A 26,380-nucleotide genomic window follows, 5' to 3' on the forward strand; every position below is an offset into this window, starting at 1 on the left:
GGGCAGTTACAGCCCCAGGCTGGGGTTTTTCCACCTCTAAGGCACCAAACCAGTCAGACAAAAAGGACTTTGGCCTCACCCCACTGGCTAACCACAAGTCACACAAGCAATTTCCTTAGACACTCCAGTCTCCCAGTATCACCACCAGTGCCACCCGTCCTGGGGATAAATGGTTATGAAAACCAACACCCCAATAAAAGAAAAAGGTTCTCTCGATCCCAAAGGACCAAGCCCCAGACCCAGGTCAATATACACATCAAATCTTACCCACAAATCACGCTGTTGCCAATCCTTTAGAATCTAAAATCTAAAGGTTTATTCATAAAAGGAAAAAGATAGAGATGAGAGCTAGAATTGGTTAAATGGAATCAATTACATACAGTGATGGCAAAGTTCTTAGTTCAGGCTTGCAGTAGTGATGGAGTAAACTGCAGGTTTAAATCAAGTCTCTGGAACATCCCCCGCTGGGATGGGTCAGTCAGTCCTTTGTGCAGAGCTTCAGTTTGTAGCAAAGTCCCTCCAGAGGTAAGAAGCAGGATTGAAGACAAGATGCAGATGAGGCATCAGCCTTTTATAGGCTTTTCCAGGTATAAGAACCTTTTTGTCCTTACTGTGGAAAATTACAGCAAAATGGAGTCTGCAGTCACATGGGCAAGTCCCTGCACTTTGCTGAGTTACAAGGCATGTCTGCCTTCTCTCCATGGGTCAGTTGTGTAGCTGGTGGTCCTTAATGGGCCATCAAGCAGGCTAGGCAGAGCTAACACCAACTTGTCTGCGGTGTCACCCAGAAGTAGAGCACAAATACAAAATACAGACAGTACAGAGCCAATACTTATAACTTCAACTACAAAATGATACGTACACACAGACAGCATAATCCTAACCAGCAACCCAGAACCTGGTCTTAGACACCTTATATGACCCCTTTTACATAAGATTTGGTGCCACTACAGGACCTTGGTTGCAACCATGTTCTATATGGTCCCAGATTATATCAATAATGTCACAATCCCATGACAGCTTAATTTACGTAAGAGCCTTTGGTGAGGACCTTGTCAAAGGATTTCTGGAAATCTAAGTACACTACGTCCACTGGATCCCCCTTGTCCACATGTTTACTGACCCCTTCAAAGAACTCTAATAAATTAGCAAGACATGATTTCCCTTTACAGAAACCATGTTGACTTTTGCCCAACAGTTTATGTTCTTCTATGTGTCTGAGAATTTTATTCTTTACTATTGTTTCAACTAATTTGCCCGGTACTGACGTGAGACTTACCGGTCTGTAATTGCCGGGATCGCCTCTAGAGCCCTTTTTAAATATTGGTGTTACATTAGCTAACTTCCTTGGGTACCGAAGCCGATTTAAAGGACAGGTTACAAACCTTAGTTAATAGTTCCACAACTTCACATTTGAGTTCTTTCAGAACTCTTGGGTGAATGCCATCTGGTCCCGGTGACTTGTTTATGTTGAGTTTATCAATTAATTCCAAAACCTCCTCTAGTGACACTTCAATCTGTGACAGTTCCTCAGATTTGTCACCTACAAAAGCCAGTTCAGGTTTGGGAATCTCCCTAACATCCTCAGCTGTGAAGACTGAAGCAAAAAATCCATTTAGTTTCTCCGCAATGACTTTATCGTCTTTAAGCGCTCCTTTTGTATTTCGATCGTCAAGGGGCCCCACTGGTTGTTTCGCAGGCTTCCTGCTTCTGATGTACTTAAAAAACATTTTGTTATTACCCTTTGAGTTTTTGGCTAGCCGTTCTTCAAACTCCTCTTTGGCTTTACTTATTACATTTTTACACTTAAGTTGGCAGTGTTTATGCTCCTTTCTATTTACCTTGCTAGGATTTGACTTCCACTTTTTAAAGGACGTCTTTTTATCTCTCACTGCTTCTTTTACATGGTTGTTAAGCCACGGTGGCTCTTTTTTAGTTCTTTTACTGTGTTTCTTAACACTGACTGGGGGCTTTCGCTTCCAGTTATTAACATCTGTCACGGAGTGTGGGGGAGTCGGGGCCCGGCACCCCCGGCTTCCTGCGATTCACCAGGACGCTCAGCCAGCCAGTAACACAGAGGTTTATTTAGATGACAGGAACACAGGCCAAAACAGGTCTTGCCGGTACAGACAACAGGACCCCCCTTAGTTAGGTCCATCTGGGGGCCCCAGGGAGGCCACAGCCCCGTTGGGAAGCCCAAGCCCCATTGGGGCCCCTCTCCATTTCCCAGCCAGCTCCAAACTGAAACTCCCCCCAGCTCCCCCCCCAGCCTTTGTGTCCTTTGTCCAGTTTCCCGGGCAGAGGTGTCACCTGGGTTCACATGTCACATGCTCAGGTGTCCTCCCTTCCCCAATGCAGCCAGTCCCAGCAAAACTCCCCTGCACCCTTCCCAGGCCAACGCTCCCCACTCAGCATTCAAATAACACATCAAGAACATTCCCACTTTGTCACACCGTCATTGACCTCCTGCCCCCTCCCGCCCCGGCCCGAGGAGCACAGACCCTGCTCCCTGCCACGCCGCAAAGCCCAGCTCAGCCCCACAGGACAGGGAGACCTGGTGTCCCTGAGTCTGCGCCGTGGCCGGGGATACAGGGCGGGAGCGGGGACATAGGGTCTTGCGATTCAGCTGATCCGAGTAACGGACTCCCCGGCCCGTCTCAGTGCACAGACCCGGCGATCCCAAAGCCCGTCTGGTTAGTGTTGAACCGTTTTCACAGTGATCCCGTGGGTCCCTTCGCACGCGCCCCGGGCGGCCGCGGCCCCAGCGGGGGCAGGGCTCCTGTGCGGCTCGGAGGCGCCTTCCCCATCGCTAGGAGAAGTGGTTGGAGGCAGCCGTTATCGCCGTTCCCCTCCCGGCACAACTGTTCCGACTTAGTGTTTCCTGCTGCGCCGGGGGGCTCCCAGCCACCTGCTTCCCCAGCGGGGCAGAGCTCAGCTGCAGCCAGACGTCCCTCCGGCCAAGGACATGGGAGATTCCAGCCCTGGAGGTCCTGGGGTGTCTGCCCCGCTCCGGGCGCCTCCCTCCCTCTCCGGAGAGCAGCTGGGGTGTGCAAGGGAGGGCCCCGGGCTGCCAGCGCAGAGGCCATGAACCGCCAGGCTCCTGGCACTGCCCAGCATCCCAAGGGTTAACGGGGCCGCCCCGCGGGCGAAGGGTAAAGCAGCAGCGAGGAGCCCCAGGGCTCCGGGTCCTGCACTCCAGGCCTAGACGCTGTGCTCCACAGCGGGTGTGTTCTGGGCGGCCCCGTTCAGGCTCATCTGCTCGGCCGGCTTGGCCTGCTTGGCCTGCTGCTGTCTGAGCCGGTACTTGCGGATTCTCTTGGAGCGATAGTACATGTAGCCCCACGCGGCTAGTCCGGCCCCAACAGCACCCGCAGCGACCAGCCCCAGGACCAACGGCACGATGTCGAAGTCTGTTAAAGAAGGAGCAAGGTTGAGCAGGACTAAGAGCTGGTTCAGCCTCGTGGGGTGGGCAGTGGGCTGGGACTCAGGACACCTGGGTTCTACCCACCTCAGCCACTGGCTTTGGGCAAGTACCTCACCCACTCAGTGCCTCAGTTTCCCCTGCCATTCTCTGCCTTTTAGATGGTGAGATCTCTGGGCAGGGACTGTCATGCTGTGTCTGGGCAGCGCCTGGCCCGACGGGGCCCTGATCTCAGCCGGGGTCTGGGCAGCGCCCGGCCCGACGGGGCCCTGATCTTGGTTGGGGTCTGTGTAGCACCCAGCCCAACGGGGCACTGATCTCGGCCAGGGTCTGGGCAGCGCCTGGCCCGACGGGGCCCTGATGTCGGCTGGGGTCTGGGCAGCGCCTGGCCCGACAGGGCCCTGATCTTGGCTGGGGTCTGGGCAGCGCCTGGCCCGACGGGGCCCTGATGTTGGCCAGGGTCTGGGCAGCACCCAGCCCAACGGGGCCCTGATATTGGCCAGGGTCTGGGCAGCGCCCGGCCCGACGGGGCCCTGAGCTCGGTTGCTGTTCTGTCATATTACACATAATTAGTAGGAGGAGGAGTTGGGACAGAGATGAACCTGAGAACCGCCAGGCTGCAGGACGCTGGACCCATCCCCGCTCGCTCCGGGGTGGGAGTGATGCCAGGATGCACCCCCTGAGCCTGGGGGCGGGGGTTGTGCCCTGGCCAAGCCTGAAGAGCACAAGCCCCACTGATGGACCGGCCAGACGGGATCACTGGGTCTGCCAGTCTGACCTCCAGCAGGACGCCAGGCCAGAGAATGGCAGCCCGGATCCCCATACTGAGCCCCATGGCTTGGGGGGGGGGGTTGGGCTCCTAAACCCCATGGAAAGTCAATGGGGTTTTACCTGAGACCCATTCAATTTTGCTCCTAAATCCCCTTGGAGCTCTGGAATCCCCACTCCGGGTCGCCTGCTGGAGGCTCCACCAAAGGCCACTTACACTCCACCTGGACGGTCACATCCCGGCTGGCCGAGCCGTGCGCGTTGGATGCGTTGCAGTGGTAGGTCCCGGCGTCCTCTCTGCTGACCTGCCGCTGCACCCCGATGCTGACGGACACCCCGTCCTTCGTGCACCCCACGGCTGGCGCTGGGTTCCCCCGGGCCAGGCAGGAGAAGCTCTGCTCCGTCCCCTCCTTCCAGATCCACTCCCTGGGGCAGCCGGAGTCGTCCATCCTGGGCCCGTCTGGAAGCGAGAGGGGGCGGTTGGTTATGCTGCCCAGTGCCAGGTACCCCCATCTCCTGCCGTCCCCCTGGGCTGCTGCCAAGGACGGCGGCTCTCCCCTGCCACAGGAGCCTCCTCGCTGGGCTCTCCCCAGCGCCCTGCTCTGGGGCAGCACAGGGGGCCCTGCGGGCAAGGCAACAGCCTGGACTTGGGAGCTCTGGGGTCAAGCTCTGCCTCTGCCATGGCCGCCCGGTGTGACCCTGGGTCTGAGCCAATGGGGCCCGGATCTGGGTTGGGGTCTGGGAAGCCCCTGGCATGACGGGGCCCTGACACCCTAATGCTAAGAACTGATCAGACCCTTCCTGCTTCTCCACACGGGCACCAGTGATACGGCCAAGAATGACCGGGGTTCAGCTGATCGCCATATTTGGGGTCGGGAAGGAATTTTCCTCCAGGGTAGATTGGCAGTGGCCCTGGAGGTTTTTCGCCTTCCTCCGCAGCATGGGGCAGGGGTCGCTTGCTGGAGGATTATCTGCTACTTGAAGTCTTTAAATCAGGATTTGGGGACTTCAACAGCTGAGTCAAGGGAGAGAATTATGTCAGGAGTGGGTGGGTCAGCTTTTGTGGCCTGCATCTTGCGGGAGGTCAGACTAGATGATGATAATGGTCCCTTTTGATCTTAAGTTCTATGATTCTATGACCTTGAGCGGGTCACTGCAGACTACGTGGCTCTGGGAAGAAGGATGAAGGAGTTTGAGGCACAAGTCGTGTTCTCGTCCATCCGCCCTGTGGAAGGAAAAGCCCTGGGTAGGGAGTGTCGAATTGTGGAAGTGAACGAATGACTACACAGATGGTGTCGGAGAGAAGGGTTTGGATTCTTCGACCACGGGATGGTGTTCCAAGAAGGAGGATTGCTAGGCAGAGACGGGCTCCACCTAACGAAGAGAGGGAAGAGCATCTTCGCAAGCAGGCTGGCTAACCTAGTGAGGAGGGCTTTGAACTAGGTTCACCGGGGGAAGGAGACCAAAGCCCCGAGGTAAGTGGGGAAGTGGGATACCGGGAGGCAGCACGAGCAGGAGAGTGCAAGAGGGGAGGACTCCTGTCTCAGACTGAGAAAGCAGGACAATCAGTGAGTTATCTTAAGTGCCTATACACAAATGCAAGAAGCCTGGGAAACAAGCAGGGAGAACTGGAAGTCCTGGCACAGTCAAGGAACTATGATGTAATTGGAATAACAGAGACTTGGTGGGATAACTCACATGACTGGAGCACTGTCATGGATGGATATAAACTGTTCAGGACGGACAGGCAGGGCAGAAAAGGTGGGGGAGTTGCATTGTATGTGAGGGTACGTCCATACTACCCGCCGGATCAGCGGGTAGCAATCGACTTCTCGGAGTTCAATATATCGCGTCTCATCTAGACTCGATATATCGAACTCCGAACGCGCTCCCATCGACTCCGGAACTCCACCACCGCGAACGGCGGTGGCGGAGTCGACGGGGGAGGCGCGGACTTCAATTCCGCGCCGTGAGGACGGGTAAGTACTTCGAACTAAGGTACTTATAGTTCAGCTACTCTATTCGCGTAGCTGAACTTGCGTACCTTAGTTTGAACGCCCCCCCAGTGTAGACCAGGCCTAAGAGAGCGGTATGACTGCTCAGAGCTCGGGTATGAAACTGCAGATAAACCTGAGAGTCTCTGGATTAAGTGTGAACAACAAGGTGATGTCTTGGTGAGAGTCTGCTATAGACCAGGGGGATGAGGTGGACAAGGATTTCTTCCGGCAACTAGCAGAAGTTACTAGATCACAGGCCCTGGTTCTCATGGGGGACTTCAATCACCCCGATATCCGCTGGCAGAGCAATACAGCGGTGCACAGACAATCCAGGAAGGTTTTGGAAAGTGTAGGGGACAATTTCCTGGTCCAAGTGCTGGAGGAACCAACTAGGGGCAGAGCTCTTCTTGACCTGCTGCTCACGAACCGGGAAGAATTAGTAGGGGAAGCAAAAGTGGATGGGAACCTGGGAGGCAGTGACCATGAGATGGTCGAGTTCAGGATCCTGACACAAGGAAGGAAGGAGAGCAGCAGAATACGGACCCTGGACTTCAGAAAAGCAGACTTTGGCTCCCTCAGGGAGCTGATGGGCAGGATCCCCTGGGAGAATAACATGACGGGGAAAGGAGTCCAGGAGAGCTGGCTGTATTTTAAAGAAACCTTATTGAGGTTGCAGGAACAAACCATCCCGATGTGTAGGAAGAATAGTAAATATGGCAGGTGACCAGCTTGGCTTAACAGTGAAATCCTTGCTGATCTTAAACAAAAAAAAGAAGCTTACAAGAAGTGGAAGATTGGACAAATGACCAGGGAGGAGTATAAAAATATTGCTCAGTCATGCAGGAGTGAAATCAGGAAGGCCAAATCACACTTGGAGTTGCAGCTAGCGAGAGATGTTAGGAGTAACAAGAAGGGTTTCTTCAGGTACGTTAGCAACAAGAAGAAAGTCAAGGAAAGTGTGGGCCCCTTACTGAATGAGGGAGGCAACCTAGTGACAGAGGATGTGGAAAAAGCTAATGTACTCAATGCTTTTTTTGCCTCTGTCTTCACAGACAAGGGCAGCTCCCAGACTGCTGCACTGGGCAGCACAGCATGGGGAGGAGGTGACCAGCCCCCTGTGGAGAAAGAAGAGGTTCGGGACTAGTTAGAAAAGCTGGACGAGCACAAGTCCATGGGGCCGGATGCGCTGCATCCGAGGGTGCTAGAGGAGTTGGCTGATGTGACTGCAGAGCCATTGGCCATTATCTTTGAAACCTCATGGCGATCGGGGGAGGTCCTGGATGACTGGAAAAAGGCTAATGTAGTGCCCAGCTTTAAAAAAGGGAAGAAGGAGGATTCGGGGAACTACAGGCCAGTCAGCCTCACCTCAGTCCTTGGAAAAATCATGGAACAGGTCCTCAAGGAATCAATTCTGAGGCACTTAGAGGAGAGGAAAGTGATCAGGAACAGTCAGCATGGATTCACCAAGGGCAAGTCATGCCTGACTAACCTAATTGCCTTCTATGAGGCGATAACTGGGTCTGTGGATGAGGGGAAAGCAGTGGATGTGCTATTCCTGGACTTTAGCAAAGCTTTTGATACCGTCTCCCACAGTATTCTTGCCAGCAAGTTAAAGAAGTATGGGCTGGATGAATGGACTATAAGGTGGATAGAAAGCTGGCTAGATCGTCGGGCACAACGGGTAGTGATCAACGGCTCCATGTCTCGTTGGCAGCCGGTATCAAGCGGAGCCCCAAGGGTCGGTCCCAGGGCCGGTTTTGTTCAATATCTTCATTAATGATCTAGAGGATGGGATGATTTGCACCCTCAGCAAGTTTGCAGGTGACACTAAACTGGGAGGAGTGGTAGATACGCTGGAGGGCAGAGGTAGGATACAGAGGGACCTAGACAAATTAGAGGATTGGGCCAAAAGAAATCTGATGAGGTTCAACAAGGACAAGTGCAGAGTCCTGCACTTAGGACGGAAGAATCCCATGCACTGCTACAGACTAGGGACCGAATGGCTAGGAAACAGTTCTGCAGAAAAGGACCTAGGGGTTACAGTGGACGAGAAGCTGGATATGAGTCAGCAGTGGGCCCTTGCTGCCAAGAAGGCTAATGGCATTTTGGGCTGTATAAGTAGAAGCATTGTCAGGAGATCGAGGGACACGATCATTCCCCTCTATTCGACATTGGTGAGGCCTCATCTGGAGTTTTGGGCCCCACACCACAAGAAGGATGTGGAAAAATTGAAAAGAGTCCAGTGGAGGGCAACACAAATGATTAGGGGGCTGGAGCACATGACTTGTGAGGAGAGGCTGAGGGAACTGGGATTGTTTAGTCTGCAGAAGAGAAGAATGAGGGGGGATTTGATAGCTGCTTTCAACTACCTGAAAGGGGGTTCAAAGAGGATGGAGCTCGGCTGTTCTCAGCGGTGGCAGACAACAGAACAAGGAGCAATGGTCTGAAGTTGCAGTGGGGGAGGTCTAGGTTGGATATTAGGAAACACTATTTCCCTAGGAGGGTGGTGAAGCACTGGGATGGGTTACCCTCGGGAGGTGGTGGAATCTCCATCCTTGGAGATTTTTAAGGTCAGGCTTGACAAAGCCCTGGCTGGGATGATTTAGTTGGGGTTGGTCCTGCTTTGAGCAGGGGGTTGGACTAGACACCTCCTGAGGTCCCTCCCAACCCTGATATTCTATGATTCTGTGACCCAGTGCATTTCTCTGGCCGCTGCTGCACAGAAATGGCCGCCCCAGGTCACAGGCAGAAGGAAAGTCACTGTCCCAGCCGAGTGCATCTGAAGAAAAGCTTGTGGGAGTGAAGTGGGAGGATGGGCCGGGAGCCCTGGGTTCGAGTCCTTGGCCGAGGCTCTGGGGGGCTCAGCGGACATGTGAAAAGGGGGCGTTGCTTCCTGAGTGCACGGGGTGAGCGCAGAGCGTGGCCGGTGGTGACGGGGCCGGAGCAGCACCGACGACAGAGCCGCGGCCCCTCTACTCACAGAGGACAGTGAGCCTGGCGGACGTGCGTTTCACGGCGGGGATGCCTGAGCCAAGGCTTGCTTCACACGTGAACTCCCTCCCGTCGTCTTCCTCGCTGGCCGTCAGCTGGAGCTGCACACGGGGCTGGGCGGGGGGGCTGGAGACCAGGACTTGTTTGGCGTCGCTGAGCTGGAGCAGGACGCCCTGGGGGTTGGCCTCAGGGGAACGGCATGTAACGGTCACGCTGCTGTTAACGCGGGTCCGGGACTCAGTCACCTCCAGGACAGGCTCAGGGAGACCTGCAAGGGACCAGGACAGAGCTGCTGCTTGGCCCGGGCTGCTGATCCCCCTCCCAGGGGCCGCACGCTGGCTCCCCGGCAGGACGCTTCACTCGAGAGCGGACGGGTGAGATGGTCGAAGCCACCGGGGGCTGGCCACACCTGGGCCGTTCGTTAACCCCCAGACCCCGGGCGGAGTTAGGCCCAGATCCCATGGGAGTCAGGCGCCCAGTTCCTCCACGCATGGACTGGTACCTAAATCCCCATGGCTCCCCCCCGCCCCACCTCTGCCCTCCAGCTCCGGCCGGGGAGGGCTCCGTTCTCTGGCAGCGCCCGCTCCTCATGCCCTGCGTCAGGGTAGGAACCTGCCTCTCCCCAGCGGGGCAGGCCGGGCCGGGGGCAGACTGACCCCAGTCTGCGCATGGCTGGGGGGCTCGGTGGCCTCGCCCGCTCCCTTCCAGCCCAGCGCGGCTCTGACTCTCTGGAGCCGCTGGCAGGAATTCCCTGGCCTGGGCTACGCAGCCGCTCGGCCGCGCTGGCAGAGGTTTGTTGGGAGCGTCCCCGGCTCAGTGGAGCGCCTGTGTGGAAGGGGAGCCAGGTCAGAGCCCCACAGAGGGGCTGTCTGGGACGAGTCCCAGGCCAGGCTAGGGCTGGGCGTGGGAGCAGGGTGGGGATCTGGTGCGGGGGGACCCGTGGGAAATCAGGACGGGGGGGCTGAGTTCTGCTCTGGGCTTGGGGCGAGTTTCAGCCTGAAAACTCCGATGGAAAGTCCAGGGGGAGGAACCGGCGTGAACTGAAACCAGCCCCCGCGGGAGCTGAACCCACAGAGATCTGCCCAGCCCCCGCGCCAGCCCGGCCCACAGTGCAGACGTCACCCGCCGAGCCCCCCGAGACGCCGATATCCGGGGAGACCCCGCTCTGGGCGCGGCCGGGAGCCCCCAGACACTCACTGTAAACGAGAACGCTCCGCCCTGTGGATCTGGACACGGGCCCCACGGACACGGTGCAGCTCAGCTGGTGCTGTCCCGGGGACGGGGACCAAACCTCGCCCAGGGCGGTGGCCGTGTCGCCCGACGTGGTGACGGTGAGGTTCAGGCTCTCTCCCCTGAAGGACAGGGTGAACCGGGCCTCTCCCACGGCGGGGAACACCCCGGCCACCGCACAGCGGGCGGGCGCCCTGGTGCCCACCTCGATATAGAGGGAGGTTTGGAGCTGGGGCTCCTCGGGGAGATCTGCAGCGGGCGAGAAAAACCATGTCAGCAGGGGGTGCAGGGAGCTGGGCAGTCAGGCAAAGCCCCTGTGTCCCTTGAACCGCCAGCACCCGGAGCGGTGTGTCTGGCACCCAAAGCGAGTCTCCAGTGCATGGAGGAGCAGTGGGCATGGCACATGGAGCGTGTCTATGGTGTGCAGAGTAGTGTCTATGGTGCATGGACCAGTGTGTATGGCACATGGAGAGTGTCTATGGTGCTGTGAGGAAGTGGAACTGTTCTAATGTTCCCTCTGAATACTGTGGGGGGGGCCTCAGCTCTGGCCGACCCTCTGTCCCCTGGCAACTAATGGCCAGGCCCTTCCCTGGGGATGCTAAAGGTGGGGGAGACAGAGAGATCAGGTGACCTCCTGGCCCGGGAAAGAGACACAGCCCAGGGAGGAGGGGCTGGGGCGGGGGGGTTGGGTAGTTTTTGGAAGCTGGCTGGGAAATGGAGGGGAGCCCTGATGGGGCTCGGGCCTCCCAGCGGGGCGGTGGCCTTCCTGGGGCCCCAGATGGACCTAACTGAGGGGGGTCCTGTTGTCTGTACCGGCAAGACCTGTTTTAGAACCTGTTCCTGTCATCTAAATAAACCTCTGTGTCACTGGCTGGCTGAGAGTCACGTCTGCCTGCGACGTGGGGGGGGCAGGACCCTGTGGCCCCCCCAGGGCCCCGCCTGGGCGGACTCGCTGTGGGAAGCGCACGGGGGGGGCAGAGGATACTGAATGCTCCAAGGAGAGACCCAGGAGGTGAAGCCGTGGGAGCTTCTTGCCCTGCAGACAGGCTGCTCCGAGGGAGAGGAGGCTCCCAGAGTCCTGCCTGGCTTTGTGGGGAGCAGTTCCAGAGCAGCGCCCGGGGACTCCGTGACCGGTGTATGGAGTGTGTCTCTGGTGCCCAGAGTGGTGTGTCTGGCACATGGAGCGTGTCTCTGGTGCACGGAACGGTGTCTCTGGTGCCCAGAGTGGTGTGTCTGGCACGCGAAGCGTGTCTCTGGTGCACGGAGGAGCAGTGGGTATGGCACATGGAGTGTCTCTCTGGTGCATGGAACGGTGTCTCTGGTGCCCAGAGTGGTGTGTCTGGCACATGGAGCGTGTGGGAACTCACCATAACCCTTGAGCTCCACCGCAGAGGAGCTGTTTTCGAAGTGGGGCCCGTGCGGCCTCAGGTCCAGGGCTGCGTGGCAGGTGATCTCCTGCCCGTGGTCCCAGCGCTGAGGGATGATCTCGTGGGTCACTGTGACGTTGTCGGGTCCGGTCCCGGTGCGGTTCTGGAAGGTCTCCGTGTGCAGGGTCCGTCCCCCCTGGCGGAGGGTCACGGTGAGGCGCGTGACGGGAGCCACGTTCAGAACCCGGCACGTCAGGTTATAGGCCCGGCCCAGCTCCATCTCGGGGAGCGGCTCCAGCACCACCCGCTCCGGCGGCCCTGGAGCCAGAGGGGGAAGCACCCGAAGGTGGGTTAATCGGATCCCGTCACCCGGGTGCTGCTGAAAGGCGCCGCTGGGGGAAGAGCCTGCAAGGTGCATCCCCGCGCCCCAGGCCGGCTGAGCCCTGCCCCGGAGGGGACCCTGCTGGCGGCGAGAGCCAGGCTCAGACTCGCTGACTGGCCGCCAGGGGCTCTACGTGGGGCAGGGGGTTGGGAGGTGGATTCCTGCCCTGCCAGGAGCCGGACTGAGCCCCCCCAACTCCTCCCACCCAACGGCTGCCAGAGGGGAACTACCCGCAGGTGCTGCCTGGCTTCATGGAGCGGAGCCGGTGTCCCCAGCGGGGAAAGGCCCGTGTCCCGTTCCCTGCCCCCCCCCACCCCGAGCCAGCCAGTCCCCTGCCTGGGGCCAGAGCCCAGCTCTGTACCCTACTGTCCGCCAGCGACTGTTCCCTTCCTCCAGCGCTGCACCGCACCAGTGTATCAGTGGCACAAAAGCTGCCCCAGGCCCACTGCAGCTGGGAGCCAGCGGCACTTACGGTAAGCGGAGATGTTTGCAGCCGCCACATTCGTAACTCCACTGCAGGTGAAGTAGCACTGAGGGGCCGACACCCACTCCGTGATACCGACGAGGAGAAAGGCCGCCCACCCAGGTCCACCTTTACTATCGGTTTTGATGAGCGAAGTCTCCAGGCCGCCCCTGGCGCCAGGATCCTGGCACGTGTGGCTGCAGTTTATCCAGACGGACCCTCCGTGCTCCACCATGGGAGCGTCCGGTGAAACGCTCACCTCAAACGAGCCCTGCGCGACCCCTGAAACGGCAAACGGATCTGTCCCGCTGTGGCTACACCTCTGGGGGATACAGCCCAGTGGAACTGAGAAAACAGAACATCAAATCCCACTCCCTTCCCCGAGCCAGGGAGAGAACCCAGCTGTCCTGGCTCCCAGACCCCTCCGTCCCCCGTCTGCTCTAACCACTAGGCCCCACTCCCCTCCCAGTGATTCTATAAGAAGGCACCTTCATTAACAATGAGTAAAACAAATCGATGTCACTGCCGGGCCAGTGGGGCGCTGCCAACCCAGCCCAGCCCGGCCCCACTAGCATTCCCCTGGGGACACGCAGCCTGAGCCGGCGAGGGGGATGGGGGCACTTACCCGGCAGCGCCAGGAGAAGCAGCAGCCACGCCAGGGAGCCCCCGGGAGAGGGATGCTGGAGCCGCTGGGGTCTCATGGCTGAGGAGAGAGGGACAGAGAGAGCAGGAGTCGGGGGAGCCGGGCTTGGGTTTTCCGTCGGTATCCTGGGGCCTGGTCCAAGCCCCCTGCAGTCAATGGGAGACTTGCCAGGGGCCCGCCTAGGCCCTGGGCAGAGGGGGTGGGGACTGAGTCGCTGTCACTGGAAATGCGGGGATGGTGCACAGGCACTGCCAGGGTGGCTCAGCCCAGGGCCCATCTAGCCCGGTATCTGGTCTGCAACAGAGCCCAGCCTCAGCTGTGAGACCGACGGCAGGAGGACGTGATGGGAACCCAGTGGGGACAGTTCCCTCCTGATCCCTGCTAGTTAGAGATCAGCCCAGCCCCCGCCTGCCAGCTCTAACCACCAGCCCCCGCTCCCCTGCCAGAGCCAGGGAGAGAACCCAGGAGTCCTGGCTCCCAGCCCCCCCTGCTCTAACCCACCAGCACCCGATCCCCTCCCAGAGCCAGGGAGAGAACCCAGGAGTCCCGGCTTCCAGCCCACCCTGCTCTAACCCACCAGCCCCCACTCCCCTCCCAGAGCCAGGGAGAGAACCCAGGACCTTACCCCCAACAATGGTGGTGCTGGCTGGAATGGTGGAATGAGGGCGCAGCCTGTGGGGAGCGTGTGCGGAGCTGTCTGCTGGGTGAGATGCAAAATGCAAATGCAAAGTGCTCCACTTAGGAAGGAACAATCAGTTTCACACATACAGAATGGGCAGAGACTGTCTAGGAAGGAGTGCGGCAGAAAGGGATCTCGGGGTTATAGTGGACCACAAGCTAAATATGAGTCAATGGTGTGATGCTGTTGTCAAAAAAGCCAACGTGATTCTGGGCTGCATTAACAGGTGTGTTGTGAGCAAGACACGAGAAGTCCTTCTTCCGCTCCACTCTGCGCTGGTCAGGCCTCAGCTGGAGTGTTGTGTCCAGTTCTGGGCACCGCATTTCAGGAAAGATGTGGAGAAATTGGAGAGGGTCCAGGGAAGAGCAACAAGAATGATTAAAGGTCTTGAGAACATGACCTAGGAAGGAGGCTGAGAGAATTGGGTTTGTTTAGTTTGGAAAAGAGACGACACAGAGGGGACACGATAGCAGTTTTCAGGTATCTAAAAGGGTGTCATAAGGAGGAGGGAGAAAACTTGTTCACCCTAGTCTCTAAGCCTAGAACAAGCAGCAATGGGCTTAAACTGCAGCAAGGGAGGTTTAGGTTGGACATTAGGAAAAACTCCCTAACTGTCAGGGTGGTTAAACACTGGAATAAACTGCCTAGGGAGGTTGTGGAATCTCCATCCCTGGAGATATTTAAGAGTTAGATAAATGTCTATCCGGGATGGTCTAGGCAGTATTTGGACCTGCCATGAGGGCAGGGGACTGGACTCGATGACCTCTCGAGGTCCCTTCCAGCCCTAGAGTCTATGAATCTATGAATCTATGAGATAAGGGGACGTCCCAGGGAGCCCTCAACCATCTGACAGCCCTGGGCACGGAGCTACCTCGCCGGCCCTCGCGGCCGCCTCTAGCTGCCCTGCCCCGGGGGTGCGCCCGCAGGACACGGAGCCGTACCCGAGCCAGCTTTGCTGCAGCTCTCGCGGACGCCCCAGCGGGGAAGCCGTGGCAGCAGGGCCGTGCCCGCCGGGACCTGGGTAATTCCAGGGGCGGCTCCAGCCCAGGGGGCGGCAGCGTGACAGTGACGGGCGCTCCCGTGGCTCGGTGAAAGCCGGCACGGGGCCGTCTGCCCACGTGGCACTGGCACCTCTGGCTGCAGCAGACATCACGGGGCAGTGCCCTGGGGGCTTCCACCAGCCGGCAGCGCTGAGCCCCAGCCAGGGCCAGCGCCTGGGGTAGGGGAGCCCTGCCAGCCTCCTTGTCACTCCGGGTGAGAACTTGCTAATTTGTATCCTACCTATGGGGTGTGCTAAGCTCAGTCTGCAGGTTCTGTGTCAGTCGCTTAGTGATCTGCTTTGTTCTGTCTGAACCACTTAAAACCTGCGCTCGGGGTTAATACATTTGTTTTGTTTCTGATTAAACCCAGTTGATGTAATTTCTACCTGGGGAGGGGGGGGAAGTCGGGATCATCTCGCGTCACATTGAGGAAGAGGAGGGATTTTGTGTGACCCACACACCACCTGGCTGCGGGGGGGGGGTCTGGCCCAGCTGGTGGCACCTAGCGAGAGAGATTAGTGAGTTTGCTTAACAGCCGGTTGGCTTCTAGCTCCTGCCCTAGCGGCTCATGCCCTAAGTTCTAGCGGTCCCAGGTTCGATCCCCGGGTCTGTGGGTGTTACGCTTGCGCCGTGCAGATTTTTCTATACAGGGCAAGACAGTATTATTTCAGGTTTGTCTCCCAAAGGGGTGTGCCCGTGAGTGCTGGGGGAGTTCTCTCACCCCGAGCTGACCTCAGTCTGTGTCTGCAGCGATACCAGGCAGCTCTGTGTTCTTGGGGAACCAGGGTGCAGTATCCAGCCGGTCTGACTCATGAAGGATCCCCGCCCGCGCCTCTGCTTGAACCAGAACGGATCAGAGAAAAGACTTGCGGAGAGCAGTGAAGGGCGATGGGAGACACACCCAGACCCCCCTGACAAGGGTGACAGGATTAAGGCAACTCCCGTAGCCTCATGTGCATCGAAGATGGGCCAGGGCGGCATCGCCATTAGCTACAGAACGGAGACCAGAGATTCCAAGGCAAGAACCGCACTGAACTCTGGGACCAGAGGAGCAGGGAAGCAGTGCATGATGGGGGATCTCTGCTCCAGATGTTAATGAACCCACACCTGCACCCACCCAGCCCAGCAGTTACCAGACCAATTCTAGTCATAAATCCTTCATTGGGATCCAAAATAGTGAAGCCGCCTAATTGCATTGTGAGCTCCCTGGAAGGAACATCACCCATTTAGGGATCTGGGGCAAAAATCTGGCTAGGGATTGGTCCTGCTTTGAGCAGGGGGTTGGACAAGATACCTTCCAACCCTGTGATTCTATGATTCTATGATCAGCTCCTATGGTGTAGCCTAAAGAAAACCCTTGAGTCATCAGTTTACCTGTAGAGAAATCTAGTTTTCTCCCATGAGCCATTGTTGTTTCTCTACAAACCCCCCGACCCATGTTCAAGGAAGTGTTCTGATGCAGGGAGCCAAACGCTGCCTTTTTTTCTGCTTTGCCGCTCCGGCCGCCCCACAGGTTTGAGCCAGAGCCGGCCCTGCGACCAGAACAATTGTAACGTGGAAGTGCGGATAGAGACGTGCTGAACCTGGGGCATATGAGGGTGGCAGCTTGAAAGTGCTGCTCGCCCCAGCCTGCTGAGCACTGAAGGACCCGCCGCCGAAGTGCCGCCGAAGACCCGGACCTCCGCCGGGTGAGTAAAAATGAGAAAGGCGCCTAAGTTAGGCCTCTTCTTTAGGGCGCGGGGCCCGATTTGGGGGAATTGGCCTAAGCCGGCCCTGCGTGTGTCCGTTCACCTGGTTGTGGGGCTGGAGGAGCCCAGCCCTGGGGACCCGAGGTCCTGCAGGGTAGCTCCATTGGGAGGGGCCGTGCAGCGGGGAGAAGCAGCACATTGACAGAATTACAACCCCCCTCCCCCGAAGAGTAACCCAAATAAACGAGCGTACCCCAAAGTCACAGGCACATCTGGTAACAGCAGCGGGTGTGGGCCGACCTGGGTGTGCTGCAAGAGGCCAGAGAGCCTAACTCCCAAAGCAGGGCGAGGGAACCCCGGCTGGGGGAGCGGGGGGGGGCTCAGTGAAATCCCAGGAGGTGAGGTGACATCCCAGAACGGGGCTCCAACCCATCACACCCCCGCTCTCCCTGGGCTGGCTGGGGCCGGTCGGTGTCGGCCGGGGGCTCTGACGGGCCAGCCTTGCCTTCTCCTGGGCTGGCCACTGGCTGATCCTTTGACGCCTGGCTCGGGAGGTGCCTCTCCCCATGTAACTGCTCAGCGCCCGGCTGGGAGGGGGAGCGGCCGGGTCTGAGCCCAGTTTTCTGTACCTGCCAGTGTGTAAAACCCCTCCCCACGGCCTGGCTGTGTGGTGCCAGGCGCCCACGCTCAGCTCGCCACACGCCTTCCTGCAAGCCCTGGCGCCACATGTTACCCTGTGTAGCCTATAGGATTAGCCCGCTGGCTTGCATAGATCTAGCTTTTCTTAGCGTTCAGGTATTTGGTTTAGTGTAACAGGTTTATAGATTTATAGAAAGGTGAGTTCGGCTGTAATGCCAGGGCCCTACAGGCCAGATCCTGTATGTTGAGCTCAGGCAAAGTTAGCATCCGTGTCTGGGGCCTTTCACCCAGAGAGACAGATAACGGTACAATGGCACAGGGGGGTTCCAAGTCTGTACCCTCAGACTGAACCGGTGCCCCACCAGGCAAGAACCGAAATAACCGGGAGAACAAAAATAGTGTGTGTGCGTGTGTGTGTGTGTGTGCGCGCGATCTACTGTCATTAATATGTCTGTACATGTCATCAATGCGCACAGACAGACCAGCCTATGGCGTACGAGACCCTAACATTGTTGTGGGTGAGAACTGAAGGTTGGGCACAGGGGGAGGGGCCAGGCACCTGGCCCCTATGCAAAGGGCCTGGCCAGAGGGGGCCTGGGCTGGTTTTCCCGAGCAGGGTCTAAGTTCCAAGGGGACTGGGCGAAGCTGCTTTCCCGCAGCGTTTGCTCTGAGTTCTGTGTGGTGGGTTTTCCTTTGCAGTGTAAGTCAGTTACGTAAACTCTTAGCTCCAGCTTCTTCTAAGCTCTGCCCCCTCCCTCAAGACCCTTGCGGCGAGGCTGGGCCTGTGTCTCTCACCACCCGGTTACCAAGGAAGGGTGTGAGTGTCACCCAAAGCTTTGCAGCATATAACACCGCAACACCATCGTATCTTCTGAATAGCAGCAACACAATCGTAACTTTGTAACTCTGGTTATTTTACCATTTAATTACTACTTCAGTTCTCTTAATAGAACGCCTTTGCGGCTCTATTTGTCTCAGTGGCAGCTTCCTGTCATCCCCCCGAGGGCCCTTTGTAAATTCTGTGGAGCCTGATTCAAGAACCGTATTATCTTCTATTGAAACAGACTGGTGAGCCTGAAACTCACACGATCCAAATTCATATTATTAACCTCCTAAATCAGGCAACAGACCAGCAGGCCAGGCAGGAAACTCCAGGTGTGTCTGACAGGGATTTCCCGGGATGCCAGGCCTCTTCAGACCCCTGAGACTCTCACCTGAGTCATAAGTAAAGAGTTAGAGCAAGATTCTGTGTCTTGCTCACTCACTCTTAAGAGCACAGGAACCTGATTTCCGGTGACTGCTTCCTGTTTACGTGGTTGGACTTGGCGTTTTAGCTCAGAGGTTTTGAATTTAATCTTGCAAGATAAAGAGTAACCGTGTTGTTATTTAAAGTGATACGCGCGTTTAAGGGGCTTTGCTGAAGGCTGAGTTAGAACAAATGCTACTCGTAAGATATTAGCAGTAGCATTGGGCCTGATGACCCACGCTAGCGGTGGCGGGGGCGTTGATCAATCTATGTATTAATTGCCGCCAAGAGGCAGCAGTAACTCAGAACTTGTACAGTTCAAGCTACCTTATTTCAGTCCCCTCAACTCTCCCAGGCTGCACGTCTGAGCTCCCTGCCTCAGTTTCCCCCAGCTTTTTGGCAGGCCCCGACGGGAAAAGAGACCCTCTCGATCAGCTACGAGCCATCGAGGGAAGAGAGGGGAACACGCCCCCTCCCCTCTATCGTTTACTTGGGACTAATTGAACTAAGTGTAAAAACCGGTTGGGGGGGGGTGTTTCCTGTGGTTTCTGTGAAGGGAGCCTGCAGTTTTCAGAGTAAAGAACAGCAGCGTGTTCATTATACAGGCAGGTCAACAGGGAAATTTTAGAATTGAAATGAGTTCTGTGTTATGTGTTAAGGTGAGTGGAGCAAGCGCAAGAGCAGAGTTTGTTGGAGTTACCTGCAGTCTGCGTTTAGAAAACTTTGCCAGAAAAGACATTCAGGAACATGGAGAAGGTTTAAACAGCTGAGGAATAGTGAGATGATCTCTGAGGATTGTAACCCGGGGGGTTTTGTGAGTGAGGTGTTTGATGTAGAAACAGAGCAGAAAAAAAGGGCTAAACTGGTAACGGAAATAGCTCTTGAATGTCTGCTTGTGGCTTGTAGTTCGCTGGGAAAGTAACTGAATAAAAAATTAGTTACTCAGAAAAGCCCAGCAAACTTTGGCTGAGGGAGGAAAGTTACTCAGGATTTAACGAATCGGCTCCATGCAGTGTCAGGGAGCGGTCAGCGCTTTTCCAAAACAAGCAGGAGTTAGAGAAAACATTAGAAGGGTCTAGGTACCAGGTACAGGCAGCAGGAGAAGAAGCACGTTGTTGGCAAGAGCGAGTGGCTGCCAGATTAAAATCACTGGATGGTATAAATCAGACCGAGGTCGGCTGTTGGAAAGAATCAAAGAGCTGGAAACAACGGGAGAAGCGTTAGAGGAGGACGAGGAATCGGTTCCCATCCCTACTGGCATGGTGGAACCGACGAGAGAGAGAAACGTGCAGGCCAATTACTAGAAGGAGGGCGAGAGAGTTCGCTCAGGCTGATTCGGTACCTTTAGGAGCGGAGCTGGAGATCGAGTCTCAGGAGCCACTGGGAGTCAGGAGAGGAAGTTGGTGGTGCAGAAGCTACTAGCAGTCTGCAGATAGGAAAAGGAAGTCCCAGGGTGGCATCACAAGAGGTGAAGTTAAGTAGAGGAGGCCACTAGCGATGTAAAGGATGAGATGAGCAGAGCAAAGGGGGAGGAGATCTCCTCTCCTCTTAGTGTCTGCCCCAATAGTGAAGAGGCAGTGCCTTTAGAGACTGCGATTGTTCAGGGACTAGGAGAGGCGGTGTCACGAGTAGCTAGTGCCTGTGCTGTAGTGATCTCTAGGTTACAACAGAGAGAGATACAACAACCAGGGATGCCATTCCTGCTCCTCCACCCAATGTTACATTGGCACCAGATAGATCAGGAGACCCAGCCCCTTTGGGTAGACACTTATTGGCATTTGGGCGATCATCAAGGTTGCCTACATCCCTAGGATTTCATGGACTCTCTACACCCCCTTGGTATATGCTGGTCGCCTGGTAGAACACCCTGCTACACCAGATCTTAACGGACTGAGAGATGTCCTGCATCAGTGTGGAGATGCCTTGAGTGTAGGACTTACAGGGTTTATGGAAAGTTACCCTGCTCATCCAGGATTATTTCCAGAGGAAAGTTCTGATCACTCTGATGAGGAAAATGTGGATTTGGGTAGGAGAAGTCAAAACATAGAAATTATAGATTCCAGCCCAGATCCCGATCCGGAGAGAAGATCCTCAGATTCTAATTCTGATTGCCCTGTAGCAGTCTCAGTCTCTTGCATCTGAAGAAGTGGGTATTCACCCACGAAAGCTCATGCTGCAAAACGTCTGTTAGTCTATAAGGTGCCACAGGATTCTTTGCTGCTTCTGTAGCAGTTGTTACAGATATTAAGACCCTAGATCTGGTAGCTAAGCAAGTAGGGATGATGGAGGATTCGTCGGTTGCAATGCATGCACAACGTGTACAAGAAACAGCAAAAGTGTTTGGCTTACCAAAAAAGATTGGATTAAAATCTTACGACTCACAGTGAATCGAGCATTAGGGAGTACTTTGCCACCTGCGTTTAGGGTAGGAGAGAGATCTTTTAAAGACACAGTAGCCCTGTTGGAACATAATCAGCATCTGGGGCAAGCTGGAGTGACCATCCTGTCTAATCTAAAGCAGAGACCTAATGAGTCCCGCCATCAATTTCACCTGTGGTTAAGGGCAGCATGGCACAGTCACATGAAAAAGGAAACAGATGAGCAACTATACGTTAGTTTCTTGGTCAATAACTCTCTTCCCCATTTGCAGCAAAGGTTAACATGCGTATAACTGATGGCACTTCTTTGAAGCAGAAGGTCATCCAGTCCCACCCCCTGCTCAAAGCAGACCTACTCCCCAGATTTTTGCCCCAGATCCCTAAATGGCTCCTCAATGATTGAACTCACAACCCTGCACTTAGCAAGTCAATATGCAAACCCCTGACCTATCTAACCAGGCCAAGCAGTGCCCTACTTGGGCACCAAATGTTAAGGCTAATGAATATGTATAGATGGTGCCCACTCCAGAAACGAGCCAGGGTCCAGAATACCAGCTTTATAACCACCTTCCTCCACCCAACCAAGGGAAACTGACATTAAAACTGTCCCCACAGATATGTAACCACCTGCATCTGTACCTATGTGACGGGGTTCATTGTTGCAAACCACCCCGTCAAAGGGGGACACGTAGCCTATAGGATTAGCCCGCTGGCTTGCATAGATCTAGCTTTTCTTAGCGTTCAAGTATGTGGTTTATTGTAACAGGTTTATAGATTTATAGAAAGGTGAGTTCGGCTGTAATGCAAGAGCCCTACAGGCCAGATCCTGTATGTTGAGCTCAGGCAAAGTTAGCATCCGTGTCTGGGGCCTTTCACCCAGAGAGACAGATAACGGTAGAATGGCACAGGGGGGTTCCAAGCCTGTACCCTCAGACTGAACCGGTGCCCCACCAGGCAAGAACCGAAATAACCGGGAGAACAAAAATAGTGTGTGTGCGTGTGTGTGTGCGTGTGTGTGTGTGTGCGATCTACTGTCATTAATATGTCTGTACATGTCATCAATGCGCACAGACAGACCAGCCGATGGCGTACGAGACCCCAACATTGTTGTGGGTGAGAACTGAAGGTTGGGCACAGGGGGAGGGGCCAGGCACCTGGCCCCTATGCAAAGGGCCTGGCTAGAGGGGGCCTGGGCCTGGGCTGGTTTTTCCTAGAACGTTCTAGGCATGGGGGTGCAGCTGCCCGTGCCACCACTAGGGGGTGCTGCTGGTGCGTACAGTGCGGTATGGTGGCAAAAAGCCGAGTGAGCTGGGGGGCGGAGTGGGGGGGGGGACTGTCTATTTTGGGCTCTGCTGGTGACCTTGAGGAAGTACCCGCACCTCTCTGTGCCTCAGTTTCCCCTGCCGCCCCCTCTTTAGTTAGATTGTGAGTCCTGTGAAGCAGGAACTGTCCTGCACGGTGTGTTTCTGCAGCGCCCAGCACATGACCCTGGTCCTGGTTGGGGTCAGGGAGGAACTGGGCGCAACAGATCCTCAATATCAGCGAGGTTGGGGCGGCGCCCGGCCCGACGGGGCCCTGATCTCGGCCGGGCTCTGGGCGGCGCCCGGCCCGACGGGGCCCTGATCTCGGCCGGGCTCTGGGCGGCGCCCGGCCCGACGGGGCCCTGATCTCGGCCGGGCTCTGGGCGGCGCCCGGCCCGACGGGGCCCTGATCTCGGCCGGGCTCTGGGCGGCGCCCGGCCCGACGGGGCCCTGATCTCGGCCGGGGTCTGGGCGGCGCCCGGCCCGACGGGGCCCTGATCTTGGCTGTAGGCGCTGTGTAATGCGACCTGCTACGGGTCACTCTTGCGTGGGTGCCAGGAGCACTGTTCTGAGCAGCTCTGGCCACCCGCCCCAGTGAGCACACGGGAGCTGGTGGGTCACACTGACAATATTTCCATCCTTTATTTGCACCAGCAGGCACGTTACAGCCTCCTTCTCGTTAGCCGGCCTGCGCTGGGTTCTCCGTGATTCTAGCTCCTGGCTCAACCCAGGTAGACAATCTCTCTGATCAGCAATGCTCCCTTCGCTCCAGGCCTCTGCGCGCTTGTGATCCGTCGTGCGGCAGCTGCCAGGCGCCCGGGGCTCCAGGGCGTCGCTGGGCTGGGTCTCTGCCTTGCAGCGTGTGCCGTTACTTACCCCAGTGCAAAATGGGCATTAGCTGGCGGGACGCCGGCGGGGCTGGGCCAGGCTCTGAGCTGCTCCTTCCTCCAGCTGCCGGCGGGTGAGGCTGACTCACGCTCAGGGCTGTCAGCGTGGGGCTAGGGAGGGAATTTCCCCCAGCTCAGTGTGGCGGGAGCCCTGGGGGCTTTTCCACCCTCCTCTGCAGCGTGGGGCCTGGATCACCCCAGCACAGGGCCCCTGATCAGTTCCCTGCATGGCAGAGCCTCCAGGGCTGGTCGCTCCTGATCTCTGCCCCGGGCCGGACCTGCTGGGCTCAGCACAGGGGTGACGTGCTGAAAGGCTGGACTGTCCCAGGGGCTCAGCCCCTGTCCGTGGGGGAGGGGGGTTCCCCAGAGCCAGGACCCAGCGAGGCGCCCCGAGAACAGCTGGTTTGGCCAGAGAGCGTCTTCGTGTCCCCCAACGCGCCGGGCTCTGCTGGCAATCCCGGCCCCGAGACGCTCTGCAAACGCCACCGGCCCTTTAACTCTGACGGCTCCGGGGCCAGCTGCTCCCCAGCCCGACAACAACAAAGGAGCCACGGGGGAGGAAAAGTCCCGCAGGGGAATTTACCAACGTTTGCCTGTAACATAGGAACAGTTCCCTTCGCCCCCCGCCAGAGTCTCCCCCTTCCAGTTATTAACGTCACTGACCCCCTGACCCCTCCTGGCCCCGGCCCGAGGAGCACAGACCCTGCTCCCTGCCACGCCGCAAAGCCCAGCTCAGCCCCACAGGACAGGGAGACCTGGTGTCCCTGAGTCTGCGCCGTGGCCGGGGATACAGGGCGGGAGGGGGGACGTTGGGTCTTGCGATTCAGCTGATCCGAGTAACGGACTCCCCGGCCCGTCTCAGTGCACAGACCCGGCGATCCCAAAGCCCGTCTGGTTAGTGTTGAACCGTTTTCACAGTGATCCCGTGGGTCCCTTCGCACGCGCCCCGGGCGGCCGCGGCCCCAGCTGGGGCAGGGCTCCTGTGCGGCTCGGAGGCGCCTTCCCCATCGCTAGGAGAAGTGGTTGGAGGCAGCCGTTATCGCCGTTCCCCTCCCGGCACAACTGTTCCGACTTAGTGTTTCCTGCTGCGCCGGGGGGCTCCCAGCCACCTGCTTCCCCAGCGGGGCAGAGCTCAGCTGCAGCCAGACGTCCCTCCGGCCAAGGACATGGGAGATTCCAGCCCTGGAGGTCCTGGGGTGTCTGCCCCGCTCCGGGCGCCTCCCTCCCTCTCCGGAGAGCAGCTGGGGTGTGCAAGGGAGGGCCCCGAGCTGCCAGCGCAGAGGCCATGAACCGCCAGGCTCCTGGCACTGCCCAGCATCCCAAGGGTTAACGGGGCCGCCCCGCGGGCGAAGGGTAAAGCAGCAGCGAGGAGCCCCAGGGCTCCGGGTCCTGCACTCCAGGCCTAGACGCTGTGCTCCACAGCGGGTGTGTTCTGGGCGGCCCCGTTCAGGCTCATCTGCTCGGCCGGCTTGGCCTGCTTGGCCTGCTGCTGTCGGAGCCGGTACTTGCGGATTCTCTTGGAGCGATAGTACATGTAGCCCCACGCGGCTAGTCCGGCCCCAGCAGCAGCCGCAGCGACCAGCCCCAGGACCAACGGCAGGATGTCGAAGTCTGTTAAAGAAGGAGCGAGGTTGAGCAGGACTAAGAGCTGGTTCAGCCTCGTGGGGTGGGCAGTGGGCTGGGACTCAGGAAACCTGGGTTCTACCCCCCTCAGCCACTGGCTTTGGGCAAGTACCTCACCTGCTCAGTGCCTCAGTTTCCCCTGCCACTCTCTGCCTTTTAGATGGTGAGATCTCTGGGCAGGGACTGTCATGCTGTGCCTGTGCAACGCCTGGCCCGACGGGGCCCTGATCTCAGCCGGGGTCTGGGCAGCGCCCGGCCCGACGGGGCCCTGATCTCGGCCGGGGTCTGGGCAGCGCCCGGCCCGACGGGGCCCTGAGCTTGGTTGCTGTTCTGTCATATTACACATAATTTGTAGGAGGAGGAGTTGGGACAGAGATGAACCTGAGAACTGCCAGGCTGCAGGACGCTGGACCCATCCCCGCTCGCTCCGGGGTGGAAGTGATGCCAGGATGCACCCCCTGAGCCTGGGGGCAGGGGTTGTGCCCTGGCCAAGCCTGAAGAGCACAAGCCCCACTGATGGACCGGCCAGATGGGATCACTGGGTCTGCCAGTCTGATCTCCTGCAGGACGCCAGAGCAGAGAATGGCAGCCCGGATCCCCGTACTGAGCCCCATGGCTTGGCGGGGGGGGGGGTGTTTGGGCTCCTAAACCCCATGGAAAGTCAATGGGGTTTTACCTGAGACCCATTCACTTTTGCTCCTAAATCCCCTTGGAGCTCTGGAATCCCCCCTCCGGGTCGCCTGCTGGAGGCTCCACCAAAGGCCACTTACACTCCACCTGGACGGTCACATCCCGGCTGGCCGAGCCGTGCGCGTTGGATGCGTTGCAGTGGTAGGTCCCGGCGTCCTCTCTGCTGACCTGCCGCTGCACCCCGATGCTGACAGACACCCCGTCCTTCGTGCACCCCACGACTGGCACTGGGTTCCCCCGGGCCAGGCAGGAGAAGCTTTGCTCCGTCCCCTCCTTCCAGATCCACTTCCTGGGGCAGCCGGAGTCGTCCATCCTGGGCCCGTCTGGAAGCGAGAGGGGGCGGTTGGTTACGCTGCCCAGTGCCAGGTAGCCCCATATCCTGCCGTCCCCCTGGGCTGCTGCCAAGGACGGCGGCTCTCCCCTGCCACAGGAGCCTCCTCGCTGGGCTCTCCCCACCGCCCTGCCTGGCGCCAGCAGCCCTGCTCTGGGGCAGCACAGGGAGCCCTGCGGGCAAGGCAACAGCCTGGACTGGGGAGCTCTGGGGTCAAGCTCTGCCTCTGCCATGGCCGCCCGATGTGACCCTGGGTCTGAGCCAATGGGGCCCGGATCTGGGTCGGGGTCTGGGCAGTGCCCGGCCCAATGGGGCCCTGACACCCTAATGCTAAGAACCGATTGGACCCAGTGCATTTCTCTGGCCGCTGCTGCACAGAAATGGCCGCCCCAGGTCACAGGCAGAAGGAAAGTCACTGTCCCAGCCGAGTGCGTCTGAAGAAAAGCTTGTGGGAGTGGAGGGGGAGGATGGGCCGGGAGCCCTGGGTTCGAGTCCTTGGCCGAGGCTCTGGGGGGCTCAGCGGACATGTGAAAAGGGGGCATTGCTTCCTGACTGCAGGGTGTGAGCGCAGACCGTGGCCGGTGGTGATGGGGCCGGAGCAGCACCGACGACAGAG

General features: G+C 57.8%; 1 protein-coding gene across 1 annotated transcript in view; it reads right to left on the reverse strand.

Annotated features, from left to right (window-relative positions):
* Positions 1-2,264: 2,264 nt before the first annotated feature.
* LOC123353504 (intercellular adhesion molecule 1-like) overlaps positions 2,265-26,380 on the reverse strand; it is a 29,864-nt gene continuing 5,748 nt past the window's right edge. The window contains exons 6-10 of the mRNA XM_044994626.1: positions 25,514-25,756; positions 10,375-10,656; positions 9,167-9,445; positions 4,407-4,649; positions 2,265-3,410 (exon numbers count right to left, since the gene is read on the reverse strand). Of these exons, the coding sequence (XP_044850561.1) occupies positions 3,202-3,410; positions 4,407-4,649; positions 9,167-9,445; positions 10,375-10,656; positions 25,514-25,756 (1,256 nt within the window). The 3' untranslated portion in view covers positions 2,265-3,201. The remainder of the gene's footprint in view (positions 3,411-4,406; positions 4,650-9,166; positions 9,446-10,374; positions 10,657-25,513; positions 25,757-26,380) is intronic.

Source organism: Mauremys mutica, chromosome 20 (assembly GCF_020497125.1).
Source record: "Mauremys mutica isolate MM-2020 ecotype Southern chromosome 20, ASM2049712v1, whole genome shotgun sequence".
Classification (NCBI taxonomy): Eukaryota; Metazoa; Chordata; order Testudines; family Geoemydidae; genus Mauremys; species Mauremys mutica.